At 35.6% G+C, this 15,045-nt stretch overlaps 2 protein-coding genes across 4 annotated transcripts; both read right to left on the reverse strand.

Annotated features, from left to right (window-relative positions):
* Positions 1-4,345: 4,345 nt before the first annotated feature.
* Positions 4,346-6,592, reverse strand: LOC110912942 (60S ribosomal protein L24). 2 transcript variants are annotated; one of them, XM_022157781.2, is made up of 5 exons: positions 6,454-6,592; positions 5,871-5,946; positions 5,689-5,790; positions 5,390-5,595; positions 4,346-4,658 (listed from the first exon to the last, which is right to left on the reverse strand). In XM_022157781.2, the coding sequence occupies exons 1-5, from the start codon at positions 6,462-6,464 to the stop codon at positions 4,508-4,510; spliced, it is 546 nt and encodes a 181-aa protein (XP_022013473.1). In that variant the 5' UTR covers positions 6,465-6,592; the 3' UTR covers positions 4,346-4,507. The 2 variants fall into 2 exon arrangements, with proteins under 2 accessions (XP_022013473.1, XP_022013474.1); XM_022157782.2 differs by having other exon boundaries at positions 5,447-5,595; positions 6,454-6,590.
* A 2,035-nt stretch (positions 6,593-8,627) lies between these two features.
* On the reverse strand, positions 8,628-13,440 carry LOC110912941 (methyl-CpG-binding domain-containing protein 13). Of its 2 annotated transcripts, XM_022157780.2 has the most exons (7): positions 13,210-13,440; positions 12,812-12,907; positions 12,576-12,722; positions 11,772-11,843; positions 10,941-11,036; positions 10,726-10,851; positions 8,628-10,161 (listed from the first exon to the last, which is right to left on the reverse strand). In XM_022157780.2, the coding sequence occupies exons 1-7, from the start codon at positions 13,267-13,269 to the stop codon at positions 8,872-8,874; spliced, it is 1,887 nt and encodes a 628-aa protein (XP_022013472.1). In that variant the 5' UTR covers positions 13,270-13,440; the 3' UTR covers positions 8,628-8,871. The 2 variants fall into 2 exon arrangements, with proteins under 2 accessions (XP_022013472.1, XP_035839544.1); XM_035983651.1 differs by lacking the exons at positions 12,576-12,722; positions 12,812-12,907; positions 13,210-13,440 and adding an exon at positions 11,959-12,015.
* Between the last annotated feature and the right edge of the window lie 1,605 nt (positions 13,441-15,045).

The following is a 15,045-nucleotide window of genomic DNA, read 5'->3' on the forward strand; positions in this document are numbered from 1 at the left end:
GAATTTGGTATTCAATATTTCAGTTCGCTTCTAAGCATTTTGTCCTTACCATTTTACGACGTTGCAGCTTTGACGAAGCTTGAGCTTGTTAATCGCTCGAACTTCGAAGGAGCTACATTGTTCGCTCGCAAAATAAAGTTCAACAAAAGGACACGCTGGAAAGACACATTGTACAAGCCTCAGTTCCCCATCTATCAACAAATCAAGTTCACCTTGGATCCATCGACCAACACGGCGCGATACAAGCTTGTTTATCAACCCGCTAAGGTCATGGACAAGATCCCTTTAATGCCGATGAAACAGAACCTTCCTGATGATATGAGGTTATGGTATTACGATTCGGATACTCATGAAGCGGTGATTTTGTTTAATGGTGATCGTGAAAACTTTCGGATGCTAGATCCGATGTGGATCGTGAATATGTCAGCGAACGACATCAGCAAGCTATTCAGGCATGATATATTCTATGATGACAGGGATGCGTATCAAGCGTTGCGATTTCAGCGCGTCGCTTGTTACTGTTTTTACCGAGGAATTCACGCTGGAAGCACCTGGACGCTGAAACACTGAAGATTGAAGACCGAAGACCAAGTAACAGACAAGGGGGAGTTTGTTGGTGCATTATTTTGTGTCTGTAACTTGTTCTATTTAACGAAGTATTTTGTACGGTCTTTTATTATCGAGTCTGTATTCGCCGTCAACCTAAGTTGGATATCCTCCTATCCTACTTGTGTCCGACAAGTTTGTCTTGTGTGTTATGTAATGTTAAATGAACAATGCATGTCGCATATTGATAGTTATGTTATGTTTGTATGTTTATGTGTTTGCTGCAAACTGTTTGACAGTTTGCAGCACACAACTTTTGCAGCCATCGACGAAACTCCATGTTTCGTCGAGCACATACATGACGAAACTCACTTTGGCCACAACTCCTAGTTTTGCCATGAACAGTGACGAAACACCTAGTGTTCCGTCAACTGTGATGTTTTGTCAAAGCTCATTTAAGTTTCGTCGACTTATGGGCTGGGCTGCCTATATAAACACAACATGGTTTCACACAGAAACCATGAGAGCATACCAACTGTGAAAGTTTACTGTCAAACATTGTGTGTATTTGTTTGAACCTTGTTCTCATCTAATCAATTGACTGTGATTCATTGGTTACCTTGTGTTGTTACTATCTGTGTTTGGTTTGGCATCGTCACGAGGATTCCGCACTCGTGACCGTGTTTGTGATAAACAAGGGTTTGGTTTCGTTAATCGATCCTCCGAAAATCGGGACCAACAGTTAACTCTTTATTTTATTTACATAACATGTCATGAATAAAATAAAGGTTTTATTTAACTCATAAAGTTATTTTAATTGTGTTTAAATAAAGAAACTAAATATAAAGTTTTGAGATGAGTACAAAATACACCTTATAATTCATTTTATATATAGAGGTAAATGTGAGAAATTATTTTGTCGAAATTTTTTATAGAATCTAGGAGGAGTTCGGATTCTTCCACAATCACCAACTTCATATATATTTTTTTAGTTTTTCAAATAAATCGAAAACACCTTAACCTAGTGTAACCTTGGGCACGTGAGCCATCTCCGGCAATACACATACAGTTCCAGTTGTTGTACCTTGTGAAACATTCGCGTTTGTCCAAGCAGATATACGAAATCTTTTTTAAGGGACAAATGTCAAACACGATTCTCAACCAAAGCCGTCAATGGCTATTTGTTTATTCTTGCAGCGGAGGTATGTAAGAGAAGGTCCGGTATAACTTCTTCTAAAGACATTGGTTTGCATCATTTATTCACATAAATTTGTAATATATTTTTAAGTTTATTCGTTGTTGTATTCGATATTGTACTAGTTGGATTTCCCATGAATATAACAAGAGTATCGTTATATTTTTCATTATATATTTAACTAAAAAGTAAACCTATTTACTACAATCTTAAAATATACTTTTGTGAAGATTGTCCTTACAATCTTAAAAACCTTTTCACGAAGGATTTTAGGTTCACGAAAGGTTAAAATATTAATTGAGATTTTCGTTAAAATCTTACAAATATTTTTTTGGGAAATAAAGTATGTATATAAACGATTCGGATTAATTATAGGATTGAAGTACAATCTTTAATCCGAATACTGTGTTACAAAAGGAGCTTTTGATTCAGTTTTAAGGGTTCATGGGTTTGATTGGGTTTTGTTTAGCCGAATCTAGCGTTGTAAACGAACCGAACGAACACGAACAAGGCCTTGTTCGTGTGAGTTCGTTAAGGATATTATCTGTTCACGAACGGTTCATGAACACTTACCGAATGAGATTTTTTATTCGTGTTCGTTCATTAAGGAAAGGAACATGCTCATGAACGGTTCACGAACACAGATAAAAACGACGAAGTTCGAAAGCATTTTTCGATGTAAACAATAAGAAAGAAAAGGGAACGGTGCATAAACAAGGTGGAGGTAAGTTTCCTATTTTATTTGTTTGGGTGATGAGATAAATAAGATTTAAGGAATATAAAAAGTTTAGATAAAAAAAATATTGAGTAAACTGCTAAAATGGTCCTTGTGATTTGGTCACTTTTGCCACTTTAGTCCAAAATTTAAACGTTTTGAATTTGGGTCCCTGTGGTTTCAATTTTGTTGTAGTTTTCATCCAAAATCAAAATCTGATCAGATTTTTCAGTTAACATCCAGTTTTTTTTGTCTTTTTCCTCCTTTTTAATGAAGGGCAAAATGATCATATTTTTTTAATTTGTTATCATAAAACGTTAAAATACCATTTTGCTCTTCATTAAAAGGTAGGAAAAGGAAGAAAAAAAACTGGATTTTAACTGAAAAACAGATTTTGATTTTGGATGAAAATGGCAACAAAATTGAAACCACATGTACCTAGATTCAAAAGGTTTGAGTTTTGGACTAAAATGGTAAAAGTGACCAAACCTCAGGGACTATTTTGGCAGTTACTCAAAAATATTTAATGAACAACATAAACAAATGAACATGAACGAGACAACTGTTCATGTTCGTTCATTTAACTAATGGAACGGAATTTTTTGTTTATGTTCGTTCATTAACTAAACGAACGTAAACAAAGTTCCCGCCAAACAGTTCACGAACTGTTCACTGAACGTTCGGTTCGTTTACAGCTTAGCTGAATCATAAACTAAATAATATGTATCTCGATATCCCTTTTGAAATACTTAGAATTCTTTAATGGGTGTGTTAGAAAAAGTATATTTTTCTGTAAACTCATATAAAAACGTGTGTGCGCGTTTTCTTTCTAACACGTGTGTTAGAAATTACTATTAAGTACATCAAATAATATTAGTTTCAAATGTTTTTATAAATTTATGTTTCTAATGAGGATATTAGAAATTAGAGATTTTAAGAAAATAAAAAGTTTTAAAACAATTTTCTATCAAGCATCTTAGTATTGATTATTTTTGTAAAATAATGAGTTTTAAAGCATTTATATTTTTCTAATGAGTGTATTAGAAATGATTGTTTTTTTGTAAAATAATACATTTTAAAACATGTATATTTTCTAACTAATGTGTTAGAAATTGTTATGTTTGTAAAATAATAAGTTTTAAAACATCTGTATTTTCTAACGAGCGTGTTAGAAACGATCTTTGTTTAAAACTAATAAGTTTTAAAAGACATTTAGAATTTCTAATTAGCGTATTAGAAAACACTATTATTGCAAAATTACTAATAACGAAAGTGTTAGAAACAACAATTTAAAAAAAAAAAAAATTAACTTTGAAACTACTTGGCCTAAACTGTTATAATTTGTAACAAGCGAGTAAGAAACCGTTTGTTAACGGAAGTGTACACTATTTATCTAAATGTTTATTTAAAAACTTCTTTTTGATAAATTTTATAACATTTTTGTAATCGTTTATTTCTAACAAGCGTGTTAGAAACAATTTTTAATAATTTGACTTTAAACTTGTCAAAATCGAACGGACCATGAACATCCCAACCTTACTCTCCCCCTTTACTCCTAGAATACCAATTTTAAGTGTCATGTTGATTGATGAAAATAGAAAAGAAGATGATGTGAACAATGTAGTACTATCATTGAGGTTAATGGTGACAAGTTAACAAAGTTGACAAGCTAACTGTTCTTAAAGAAAAGATATTCATCAATAAATCATCATCTTCAAGACAGTTGATGAAACCCAAATTCAGTTAACAAATCTTGTTAATTTTCTTAAAAAAAAAACGCAGGTTTCTGCCTTCTTACGACCTTAAATGGCCGAACCGAGGCCGAATATTCAGTTCGGTTTTTAGACTTAGATTTTAGAAGAGATTGTAATACAAAAGCCACACCAAAATTATAAAATCAAGTTACTTCAATTTCACAAAACCATTGTGAAGGATAAGAAACATCTAAAATACAAGTTCGACTCAACAAAACCGACAAGAACAAATAGAAAATGCTCAAAATCTTGACTAACATGTATTATCTAGTAATGAAAGAGAACAGAAATTGGAATTTAACGCTTCCCACCACCGCCTCCGAGCTTAGGTCCCTTACCTCCTTTAGGCGCATTCCCAGCTTTACCTTGGACCTTCTGCTTTGATGCAACCTCGGCTTTCTTTGCCTTCTTCTCATCCTTAGTTTTCTTGATTCTTTCCTTGATTTCACTGCAAATCGAACAAAAAAATATTAAAGTCAACATAAGCAAACCAAAATGTATAATTTTTTTTGTGACTATGAAAACACGTTAAGTAGAACTCATGAGGCCCTACCAATACCCTGCTAACAGTGAGCAAGACACAGGCAGACTACAACTAGAGCTGCAAATGATCCAAACGTTCAGCGAACAGTTTGTGAACCGTTCAGCGGGAAGCTTGTTTGTGTTCGTTCATTTATTAACAAATGAACACAAACTAGAAATTTCGTTCATTTAGTTTAATGAACGAACATGAACATATGTCGCGTTCATTTATTTAGGTTTGTGAACGTGTTCGTTTGCATTCATAGTGTTTTTAGTTTTTATATTATATTATATTTATATTTAAATACCTCAAAATTTTATATATTTTGTTCATGAACGCTTGTTTGTGTTCGTTTGTTTACATTTGTGTTAATGAACATTAGTTTGTGCACATTTGTGTTCATCAACATACATTTTCGTTTGTTGCCTAAAACTAACAAACAAACACAAACGAACACAAACACAAACAAGTTCATTTCCTGAACAAACGAACATAAAATCTCGTTCGGTAAGTGTTCATGAACAGTTTGTGAACACAAACATTTCTTAACAAACAAATAGTTCAGTTCGTTTGCAGCCATAGTTACAACCTCTAAGCCACCCATGTATAAAAGGTGCATATATTGACTCAAAACACATTTACGCACCCTGCCCAACCTGCTCGTTTCTGTTTTCCACTTGTATCTACGACTAAAACAGAAAAAACAGCCATACCGAAGAGCAGCCTCTCTAGCAGCATCACGAACTTCAGGTTTCTCACTTCTCTTCTTCTGAATAACTTCCAAAGTAGCTCCCACAATAGCCCTGGAATACGGCTTCTTGGTCGCACGACGCCTCTTCTTCACAGCCTCTTGAGCAAGATCCTGTTTTAAAACCATTAAAAACACCATCAACAATTGCACTTATATCATATTCTGACACATCATAAAACAACTAGCTCAGCAAACATCCCCCACCTTCTTGTGCTGCTTTCGGTACATCGCGGTCCATGTAAGCTTTGACGGCTTCAGCTTGTTGTGAAAGTACCTTTTGCATTTGGAATTTGCGAACAAAAACACCTAAAAACACCGGTTTATGTGTTTAGTAATTGAAAAACTGCACTAAAATGAAAAAATTCAAATAGTCAAATAATATATACCTGTGAATCAGATCTGATGAATCTAATACCCCTACCAGGATAAATCTTCTGGCCACTGAATCTGCATAGCTCAGTCCTATAACAACAACCAAAGTAAAAGTAAAATTAAACATTATAACCAAATAGCATATAGAAAACTCTAGAAAAAAACCTAAAATCAAGCATCAATAGCCTATTATTAACCAATCTATCAATTAAATTCGTATATAAACAGGTAATGAAGTGAAAATCATACAGATTCAGTGAAAACCTGAGTTCCTTATGAACAACCACCAAAGTAAAAGTAAAATTAAATATTATAACCAAATAGCATGTATAAAACTCTAGAAAAAACCTAAAATCAAGCATCAATAGCCTATAATTAACCAATCTATCAATTAAATTCGCATATAAACAGGTAATGAAGTGAAAACCATACAGATTCAGTGAAAATCTGAGTTTCTTATGAACAATAAATCAAATTTCATGCGTTTGAAACCCTAACTTACGCAGACAACAGAAACAATATTGTGTAACATTACGAAATAGATATAGATGATGAATCTATAGGTTGAAGTGATGAATTAAAGATGAGAGAACGTACTTGAGAACCATATTGACGGCCGCAGCTTCCCCTTGTTTGTAAAAGATGAAAACCCTAGCTGATTGAATACGGTCCTGCTTTTTTATAAGTTAGGGATGTTTTATTTTTATGATGGGCCTTGTGGTTTGTTTTTGGGCCTATGTTGGGCCTTGTGGGTTGTTTTTGGGCCTTTTATTTTGTGTGTGTTCATTTTTGACACTTTTATTAAGGTTTTTCTTTTATTTCATAGCACAAGTTATTGTTGTAATTTAAGGTTTTAGAAGTTATGTTCGTGTTGTTCTTTCAACAAATACTAAAACAACTTAACGTGAGGATTATATTAACGTGAAGATAGGAGGTGCGGAAGAGGTGAGTTACTTGAGATGAACTAGCTAAAAGTTTGAATCAGATTAGTTTCGATGTGCTAGAGTAAATTAGAGCTGATCTATCTAATATACGAATTTGAAAGAACCCACGTGAGGTGAATATCATTTTAAAGTTTTGAATCCCGTTTTAAAAATCTTTATTTGTTTATAAACTATTTATTGTAAAAAAAAAATATGAAGGTGGAAAACAATATGTATTATTTGTTTATAAACTATTTATTGTAAAAAAAATATGAAGGTTGAAAACAATATGTAAATATGAGCATTCACTGCGTGGTGAGGAGATCTGGATGCCATCTCACTCTTCTCTCTCTAGCCCTGGCCCGTTTCTCTCTCCTCTCTCCGTCTCGCCCCACACAAAACTGCTCTGGACACCTCAATTGCCATCCGGAATTCCGGACTTGACACCACTTCTTTCTTCCATACCATCACTCTCGCTTCTCCATCTTTGCTCCACGTCGGTTCCAGACGAGATAAATCCCTACATTGTGGATGCTCGAAGTTTAAATAGAGAAAAAATCAACACATGAACATAATATATGTTGGTTAAAGGTTTTTTTATGACTAGCTAACTCACACACTCTTTAGTCATACTCCCAAATCTACACATTTGTTTACCAGACTAAACCTTCAATCTCGTGGGGAGAGTTACATTTCCATTACACCATGATTACGCTAGGCTACACACACGTTGGTTATAGTAGTTTAGGTAAGTGTTAACTAACACACGTACATTAACTTATTGCCATCAACCAAGAGTTTATCTTCACCAATAACTTTTCTCTAATTAGGTAGAGTTCACTTGCACACATTTTTTCTCGGATATAGTACAAATTAATTATTTTCTCTACAATTTATTTCGGTGGTGTTCACTTGACATTTATCACTTTCACTAGTTAACTTTAACTTTGGTGGGATCATTTGTAAAAAAAAAAAAAAAAAAATACAAACATGAATATATGAAGGTAGATATTACAAGTCTCACAACCACTTTTCTATTGCTAATATATGACCTCTCTCTTAGTTATGAAGTGTCTATTAGGATTGAGATCACTAAGAAATTTGGCATAAAAGCCTTGAGTTTTAGTGTGCAAATGTAAGTCCAATATGGGATAAATGTAATGTAAAAAAAAAACAACTTATAATTGTTCTAGAGGTCTTTGTGGTTGTTTTTTTAGTTTTTTTCAAGCTATATGACAGAGGATACCAAATGGCATATAGCCTAATGGATTAGGGATGAGCTCAGTACCAACCGGTACCAGTAATGAAAATACCGGTACCGAAAATCTCCAAAAACGGGTAACGATACCAAAAATACCCGGTACGGTACAGTTCGGTACCGAAAACATCAAAAGTAGGCATCAAATCGATACTGAAATTCCGAAAACATCAAAAGTAAGTACCGAATCGGTACCGAAAATATTCCAGTTCGGTAAATTCGGTACCGGTCCTCATAATCTCACATAAGATCACTTTTTATCTTGTTATATTTAAATTTGGAGAACGAAAGAAAATCAAAGTCACTCATGTAGTCATATATGTATGTTTATCATATTGCATGTGTTTTACATATAGTCTCTCTAAGTAAATCATTGAGCTGCTCTTAAGTCGCAGGCTCTTCATCGGTTATCAAGTTCTTAGCTGGTTCAGTTATTTTGGTTCGGTTTTAACAGTTACCACTCAGCTAATCGTTTTCGAGTGCTGCAAAAATTCAACAAATATAGTAAAAATTTTGCAAGCTTAATTAATGAAAAGAAATACAACGATAGAATAGACATAACGAAAGAGTTTCAAAAGGACTAGTGAATGTGTCAAAATGGGCCGGGTCAACCCGTATACACTAGATACCATGGTCTCCAACAAAAGAGGGCTGAGTCTAACAACCAGCAGCTAATCAGCAGTTACCATTTCAAAATACAGTTTACAACTGATCAGAAACTTCAAATACATTACAAAAAACATCAACACAAGACTACCTTAAAACTAACATTCTATGTGGTTGACTGTCTGTCTGTCTGTCTGCAAACTGCACATTTTAACGGTAATAACTTTACTAAAAGAACCTATATCTCGAACACTGCCCGTTAGCAAAATTACCCGAATTTTGAAAACCAACGTTTCCATACGTCGAACCCTGCTGCTGCTGTTGCTGTTGCTTATTCTGCCCTGCGGGGCCCACATCAGGCAGATAGAAATCATGTGGGGCCCGGGTATTTCTACTGGTGTCGGTTCGTTGCTGTAAACGATCATTTTCCCCAACCGGAATTGCACCTGTGAGAGTTTTTACAGCGAATTCAATACACGGGTCTGTCCAGAGATCTTCTAACGGCACCTTTAACGGCGACGGTGCCGGATTTTCGGGTTTGTTTAAATCCTCACATGGGATTGCGCCTGTCAGTGTTTTTACAGCGAATTCGATGCACGGGTCTGTCCACAAATCGTTCATGGAAAAGTTGATTGACGAGTCTGACGACTTCATGTTCCCTCCGTAACCATAACCGGATTGTGGCATTGGGTTGCTTACTGTAGCGTTGACCGCAGGCAATTCTTTCTTCTCAAAATACACTGGCGGCAATGTGGCGGGTCCCATCTCAATCTTGTTATTATGTTCTTTAGGATTCCCATGGTTTTCTTGATTATGCTTGTCGGTCATCTTTTCCGCTTCGGTTTTTTTGTCGGTTTTTTTCGGACTAGCCAGATTAACAAGTCTAGCTCGGGTAGCCTGGCGGCCGGTTCGGGTATCCGGCAGTGACGGTGGTGGTGCGTTAATTTCGATACCCGCTTGTCGTGTAGCTCTGCGAGTTTTAGCCGGTGGCAGTGACGCTGGTGATGCATTATCTACGATACTATATAGATGTTTGGCTTGTTGGGTTTTAGGCTCTGGCTGAGGTGGCGGCGATGGAACTTCCGTTCCCACTAGCGGTGTCGCATGACGAGTTTTAGAATCTCGCAATGATGTTGGTGAATCAATTTCGATTCCAGATTGGTGTGCAGCTTGACGGGTTTTAGAAACAGGTGGCGGTGTTACTGATGCATCGATCTTGATTCTGGTATCTGGCGGTGATGGTGGTGGTGATATGATTTTGATTCCACCTTTATGTGTAGCGTTACGGGTTTTAGGTTCTACCTGTGATGGTGATGAGACCGATGCATCAACTGTCACTTCCGCTAGTCGTGTAGCTTGACGGGTTTTAGGCTCTGGCGGTGATGGTGCCGCTAGTCTTTTTGAAGCACGGTGAATCAGTTCCGACTTACCAGTTTCGCTAAATTCGGTTCCTGTATTATCCAGTGGTCGTTTACGCCTCAAAGTTTCACTATCTTTTGATTTACTCCTTTCTTCTATCTGATCACAATCAGCAACATCATAAATCAGTAGGAACATTTATTAAAAGAAAATAGAGTCAGGGGTATTTCCGTCTTTTTTATAGAATGCCATTTCCGTCCTTAAGGTTTGGCCAGTTTTCGTTTTTATCTAATAATATTTTATTATATCTCTTCTAACAGCGACTTTCGTCCAAAGGTCTGTTTTTCCGCATCTGAATCCAAAAGGTTTAAAATCTTGCCATTTTCATCCGGCTCGTTAACTCCATCCATTTTCTCCGTTAAGTCAGGGGTATTTCCGTCTTTTTGTTAACTAAAAGGGTAATTCAGCGTTTTCCAGGGGTATTCGGTCTTTTTCACTAAGTTAACAAAAAACACAGAAATACCCCTGACTTAACGGAGAAAACAGATGGAATTAACGAGCCGGATGAAAATAGCAAGATTTCAAACCTTTTGTATCCTGATGCGGAAAAACAAACCTTTAGACGAAAGTCGCAAAACTAGCCAAACCTCAGGGACGAAAATGTCATTTTACTAAAAAAAGTTTAAGAACAAGAAAGTTGTATAATCAGTTAATAACACTAACATGTAATTTTTCATCTTCATTGTTCTTCGGTTTGCGTGCTAGTCTCCCCAATACTCCAGTTTTAACATAGCGTTGGGCATCTTTGAGCGAGATGAATATGTATCCAGTGACGGGATCCGTGTAGCGCTAGAAACATAAACGATACAAATGGTTATGCTACAGATCGAATATTTGAATCATCGTAAATGTTTGGAAAATTAATCAGTATCGTTTACCCGATCAAATTTTGTTTTTGAACCGGGTTTTCTTTTTTTCAACTCCATTGTCCACCCTGGGGGGAGCTCATCCGCTTCATCGTTCTCAGCTACAATCTGAATTCTTGCAAAAATTACAACTTTATTATTATAAAAATAATAAAACAGATATTACATTCATCTTCAACAACTGTCATATAATAGTGTTTGTATATTCGAGAAATAGAGGATCAACACACAATTATCATACAATTTCAACACAGATTCTGAGATAAACCCTATATGTATAGAGGCCGGTTATTGTACAAATTGCCTTAACGTACGATCAGTGGCGAAGCTTGAAGTTTTCGTCGGGGGGGTCGAAAACGTATATACCCAAAAATTTCTATAGAACCCCGGGGGGGGGGGGGGGGGGGGGGGCGAGCGAAAACGTATATACCCAAAAATTTCTATACGAAAACTACATGTACAACACTATTGAGCGAAAAGTTCTGGGGGTCGGGCGCCCCTCCCGGCCCCTTAAATGCTACGCCCCTGCGTACGAGATGCAATATCAACATGCGATTTTTTTTTGAACATGCGAAATTTTTTTTAACATGCGATTTCTGGTTTTTTCCACATGCGAGATTTCCTTTCTGGGTTTATAACGTGCGAACTTGAGATTGCGTACGCTCGTACGTTAAGGCAAAATGTACAAACACTTTCACTATATATATATCTATACAGGGTGGGGTTCGGCTACAAAGTCCATTTTTCCTACAAAGTGTACAAAGTCATAAAACACCACAATTTCTGTCATAAAACACACTCAAAACCCACAAATAACAGAGTAAAGATCACAAAAACACTTGCCTTATTTGTTTTCCCAACATCCCGAGCACTGTGTTGTTCCTTCGATTCACTCCTTTCTTCTTTTTCCTCCATCTGATCCAAATCAGCAAGATCATAAATCATTGAGTAAATAACTTTTTTGAGTCCATGCGTTTTAGTGGTTTTAACCATCTGAGTCCAAAATCAAAAATTTTAACTACCTGAGTACCTGATTTTTCAATCTATAACCATTTGAGTACATTTTACTAACGTCATCCGTAAAGTCTATTAGTTTTTTGGTGAAAAGACAAAAATACCCTTGTCACTTAAAAACAAAATATAAATATAATAAATAATATATAAACATACACACACTAACTCTCACCACTCAACCCCCCCCCCCTCTTCTCTCTTTCTCTTTGCAGACAACAACCACCACCACAAGAAAATTCATCAACGGCACCATTCCGGCATCTGTTTCAACTTGCATGCAGCTTACGCCACTCGATTTAAGCCGGAATAAGTTGTACGGTTAGTTTCCGAAAGCGATTTTGAGTTTGTTCGATTTGAATCTGTAGGAATCAATTTATCGGTGAGATTCCGAGCAAATTAGGTCATATGAACAGAGTTAGTCAGTTTGACTCAAATTGTTGCAATTGTTAGTTAGTTGGACTCAAATAGTTACGGTTTGAAAAACCAGGTATTTAGGTAGTTAAAATATTTTATTTTGAACTCACCTGGTTAAAACCACTTAAACACAGGGACTCAAAAAGGAATTTACTCTAAATCATTAGAATCATTTATTCAAAAAGTTTAAGAACAAGAAAGTTGTATAATCAGACTAACATGTAATCTTTCATCTTTATTATCCGTATCAACACACTCGTTGTTCTTCGGTTTGGTCGCTAGGCTTCCCACTTCACCAGTTTTGACATAGCGTTGGGCATCTTTGAGCGAGTGGAATATGTATCCAGTGACGGGATCCGTGTAGCGCTAGAAACATAAACGATACAAATGGTTATGCTACAGATCGAATATTTGAATCATTGTAAATATTTGGAAAATTAATCAGTATCGTTTACCCGATCAACTTTTGTTCTTGAACCGGATTTTCTTGTTTTCAACTCCTTTGTCCACCCTGGGGGGAGCTCATCCGCTTCATCGTTCCCAACTACAAACTAAATTCTTGCAAACATTACAACTTCATCTCAAAATAATCAAACACAGATAACATTCATCTTCAACAGCTGTAATGAATAGTGTTAGCAATTTCAAGAAACAGAGAATCAACAGTCACAAAAATTCAACACAAGTTCTGGGATAAACCCTAATACAATCAACAAACAGCATTTGATAAACAAATCAATCAAAACCCTAAATTTCATCAACAAGATTTGGGATTTCTCAGCATGCAATCAAAGATCCTAAATGGAAGATATGGGTATAACTGTATAGGTTTAAAAACCCCAAATAAACTTGCCTTATTCGTTTTCCCCACATCCCGAACACTGTGTTGTTCGGGTGACTTCACAGGGGACATTTCACAAACACCTGGTGTGCACCGGCTGCAACCGAAAACTCGAAAACCCACCACCGATCGATCGAGTTGCAGCAGCTTATTTAGATGCAATATGATTGTTATTCAGGGTACGGAATGAAGAAGTCAAGAGGGTGTGAAAGAAAGATTGAATGAAGTAAATCGGTAACGTGTGATGACATGTTTGTTTGACAAACAAATGTTTTTGTTTTTTGGATAAAGGAAAAAGAATAAACTGTCAAAATTGTTTACTAGGCCACTAAGGGGTTGTTTGGTAGCCTCTTAATGACCATTCAGATGCTACCTCTTAATGGTTTAAAACCTCTGAATGAATAAGAGGTAACCTCAAGTCTGAATGGTTAAGAGGTAACCTCTGAATGGTAAATCATCACATGTCACATTCTTCTACCTTCTCATTGGTAAAATTCTTAATGGTTCCATTAAGAGGTAGCCTCTTAATGACCATTCAGAGGCTACCAAACAACCCCTAACTCTCTGGTTTTAATTTTGTTTTTAGAGTTAAATATTATTTTAGTTCTTCTGGTTTGGGTTATTTTGTCAGTTTAGTCTAAAGGTTTCATTTTTAACATATGGGTCCAAAAAGGTTTCACAGTTGTCATTTTAGTCCACTTGGTTAACTTCATCCATTTTTTCTGTTAACAAGAAGGCCAATTCGGTCATTTTGTATGTAATTCTGTTAACTAAAAGAGCAATTCAACCATATAAAATGACCGAATTGGCCTTCTCGTTAACAGAAAAAATGGATGAAGTTAACACAGTGGACTAAAATGGCAACTGTGAAACCTTTTTGGACCCACAGGTTAAAAATGAAACCTTTGGACTAAACTGACAAAATGGCCCAAACCACAGGGACTAAAATGGCATTTAAACTCTTGTTTTTATTTTCATATATAAACAAAATCTGGTCGGATTTTTTAGTTAAAATCTAGTGTTTTTTTCTTTTTCCTCTCTTTTAATGAAGGGCAAAATGATCTTCATTAAAAGAGAGGAAAAAAAAAAACTGGATTTTAACTAAAAAATCTGATCAGATTTTGTTTTTGTATAAAAATGACAACAAAATTGTAACCACATAATAGATTTAAAAAGGTTTGAGTTTTGAAATAAAGTGACTAAATCTCGTGAACTATTTTGGCTGTTTACTCAAGCAAAAATGTTGAGAAAGATTCATAGGAAAGTGTTAGTGTTCATTTTTATTTTGATTACATTATTTTGCATTATAAAAATGGTGCTTATTGATTGTAGTTGGAGTATTATGGATCATACACAGGTCCGATTTTGACTTTTTGGTAATGTTAAGTTGTATAATAGTGTGTGTCTACAATGAAGTTGACTTTTTTAAGGAGTGGAAAAGATTACACCTTCATTTCTCAATCAAGAAGCAATGCTTATTATCTAATGGTATTCGTCTTATACGTTTTCTTTAGATATGATTTGATTTGATTTGATATATATAGGTGTATACAGATGGTATACTAGTACATTAAGTAAGATAGAATGTGAGATACATTTAGCACAACTTTTATTTAATCGGCATCAAATAACTTTTATTAGTTAGTCAGATTATTATAAAACCGGTTTATATGACAAATATTTAAAACAAAATAGTTGTCTGCGTTATTTTGGATTCTTTATGTGGAGAGGGGTCTGCTATTGCCACTGATCTCTTATGCGCTATCACTGCGGTAGTCAACTTATGGCTAGGGGGGAAATGCCCATCGTGTTTGGCAGAGTTTGTCGCGTCTGCTCCCCTTACACCGC

This window comes from Helianthus annuus, chromosome 15 (assembly GCF_002127325.2).
Source record: "Helianthus annuus cultivar XRQ/B chromosome 15, HanXRQr2.0-SUNRISE, whole genome shotgun sequence".
In the NCBI taxonomy this organism is placed as follows: domain Eukaryota; kingdom Viridiplantae; phylum Streptophyta; class Magnoliopsida; order Asterales; family Asteraceae; genus Helianthus; species Helianthus annuus.

What these genes read in the sequence shown, in the direction of transcription:
- LOC110912942 (XM_022157781.2), bottom strand. An exon ending in TCATCAGATCTGATTCACAG is followed by an intron (nt 5,791 to 5,870) that starts GTATATATTATT and finishes CGGTGTTTTTAG; the next exon opens with GTGTTTTTGTTCGCAAATTC. An exon ending in ACCGAAAGCAGCACAAGAAG is followed by an intron (nt 5,596 to 5,688) that starts GTGGGGGATGTT and finishes GTTTTAAAACAG; the next exon opens with GATCTTGCTCAAGAGGCTGT.
- LOC110912941 (XM_022157780.2), bottom strand. Translation starts at nt 13,269, where the DNA reads ATGTCCCCTGTGAAGTCACCCGAACAACACAGTGTTCGGGATGTGGGG. An exon ending in ATGTGGGGAAAACGAATAAG is followed by an intron (nt 12,908 to 13,209) that starts GCAAGTTTATTT and finishes GCAAGAATTTAG; the next exon opens with TTTGTAGTTGGGAACGATGA. An exon ending in ATAAAGATGAAAGATTACAT is followed by an intron (nt 11,844 to 12,575) that starts GTTAGTCTGATT and finishes GATTTGGATCAG; the next exon opens with ATGGAGGAAAAAGAAGAAAG.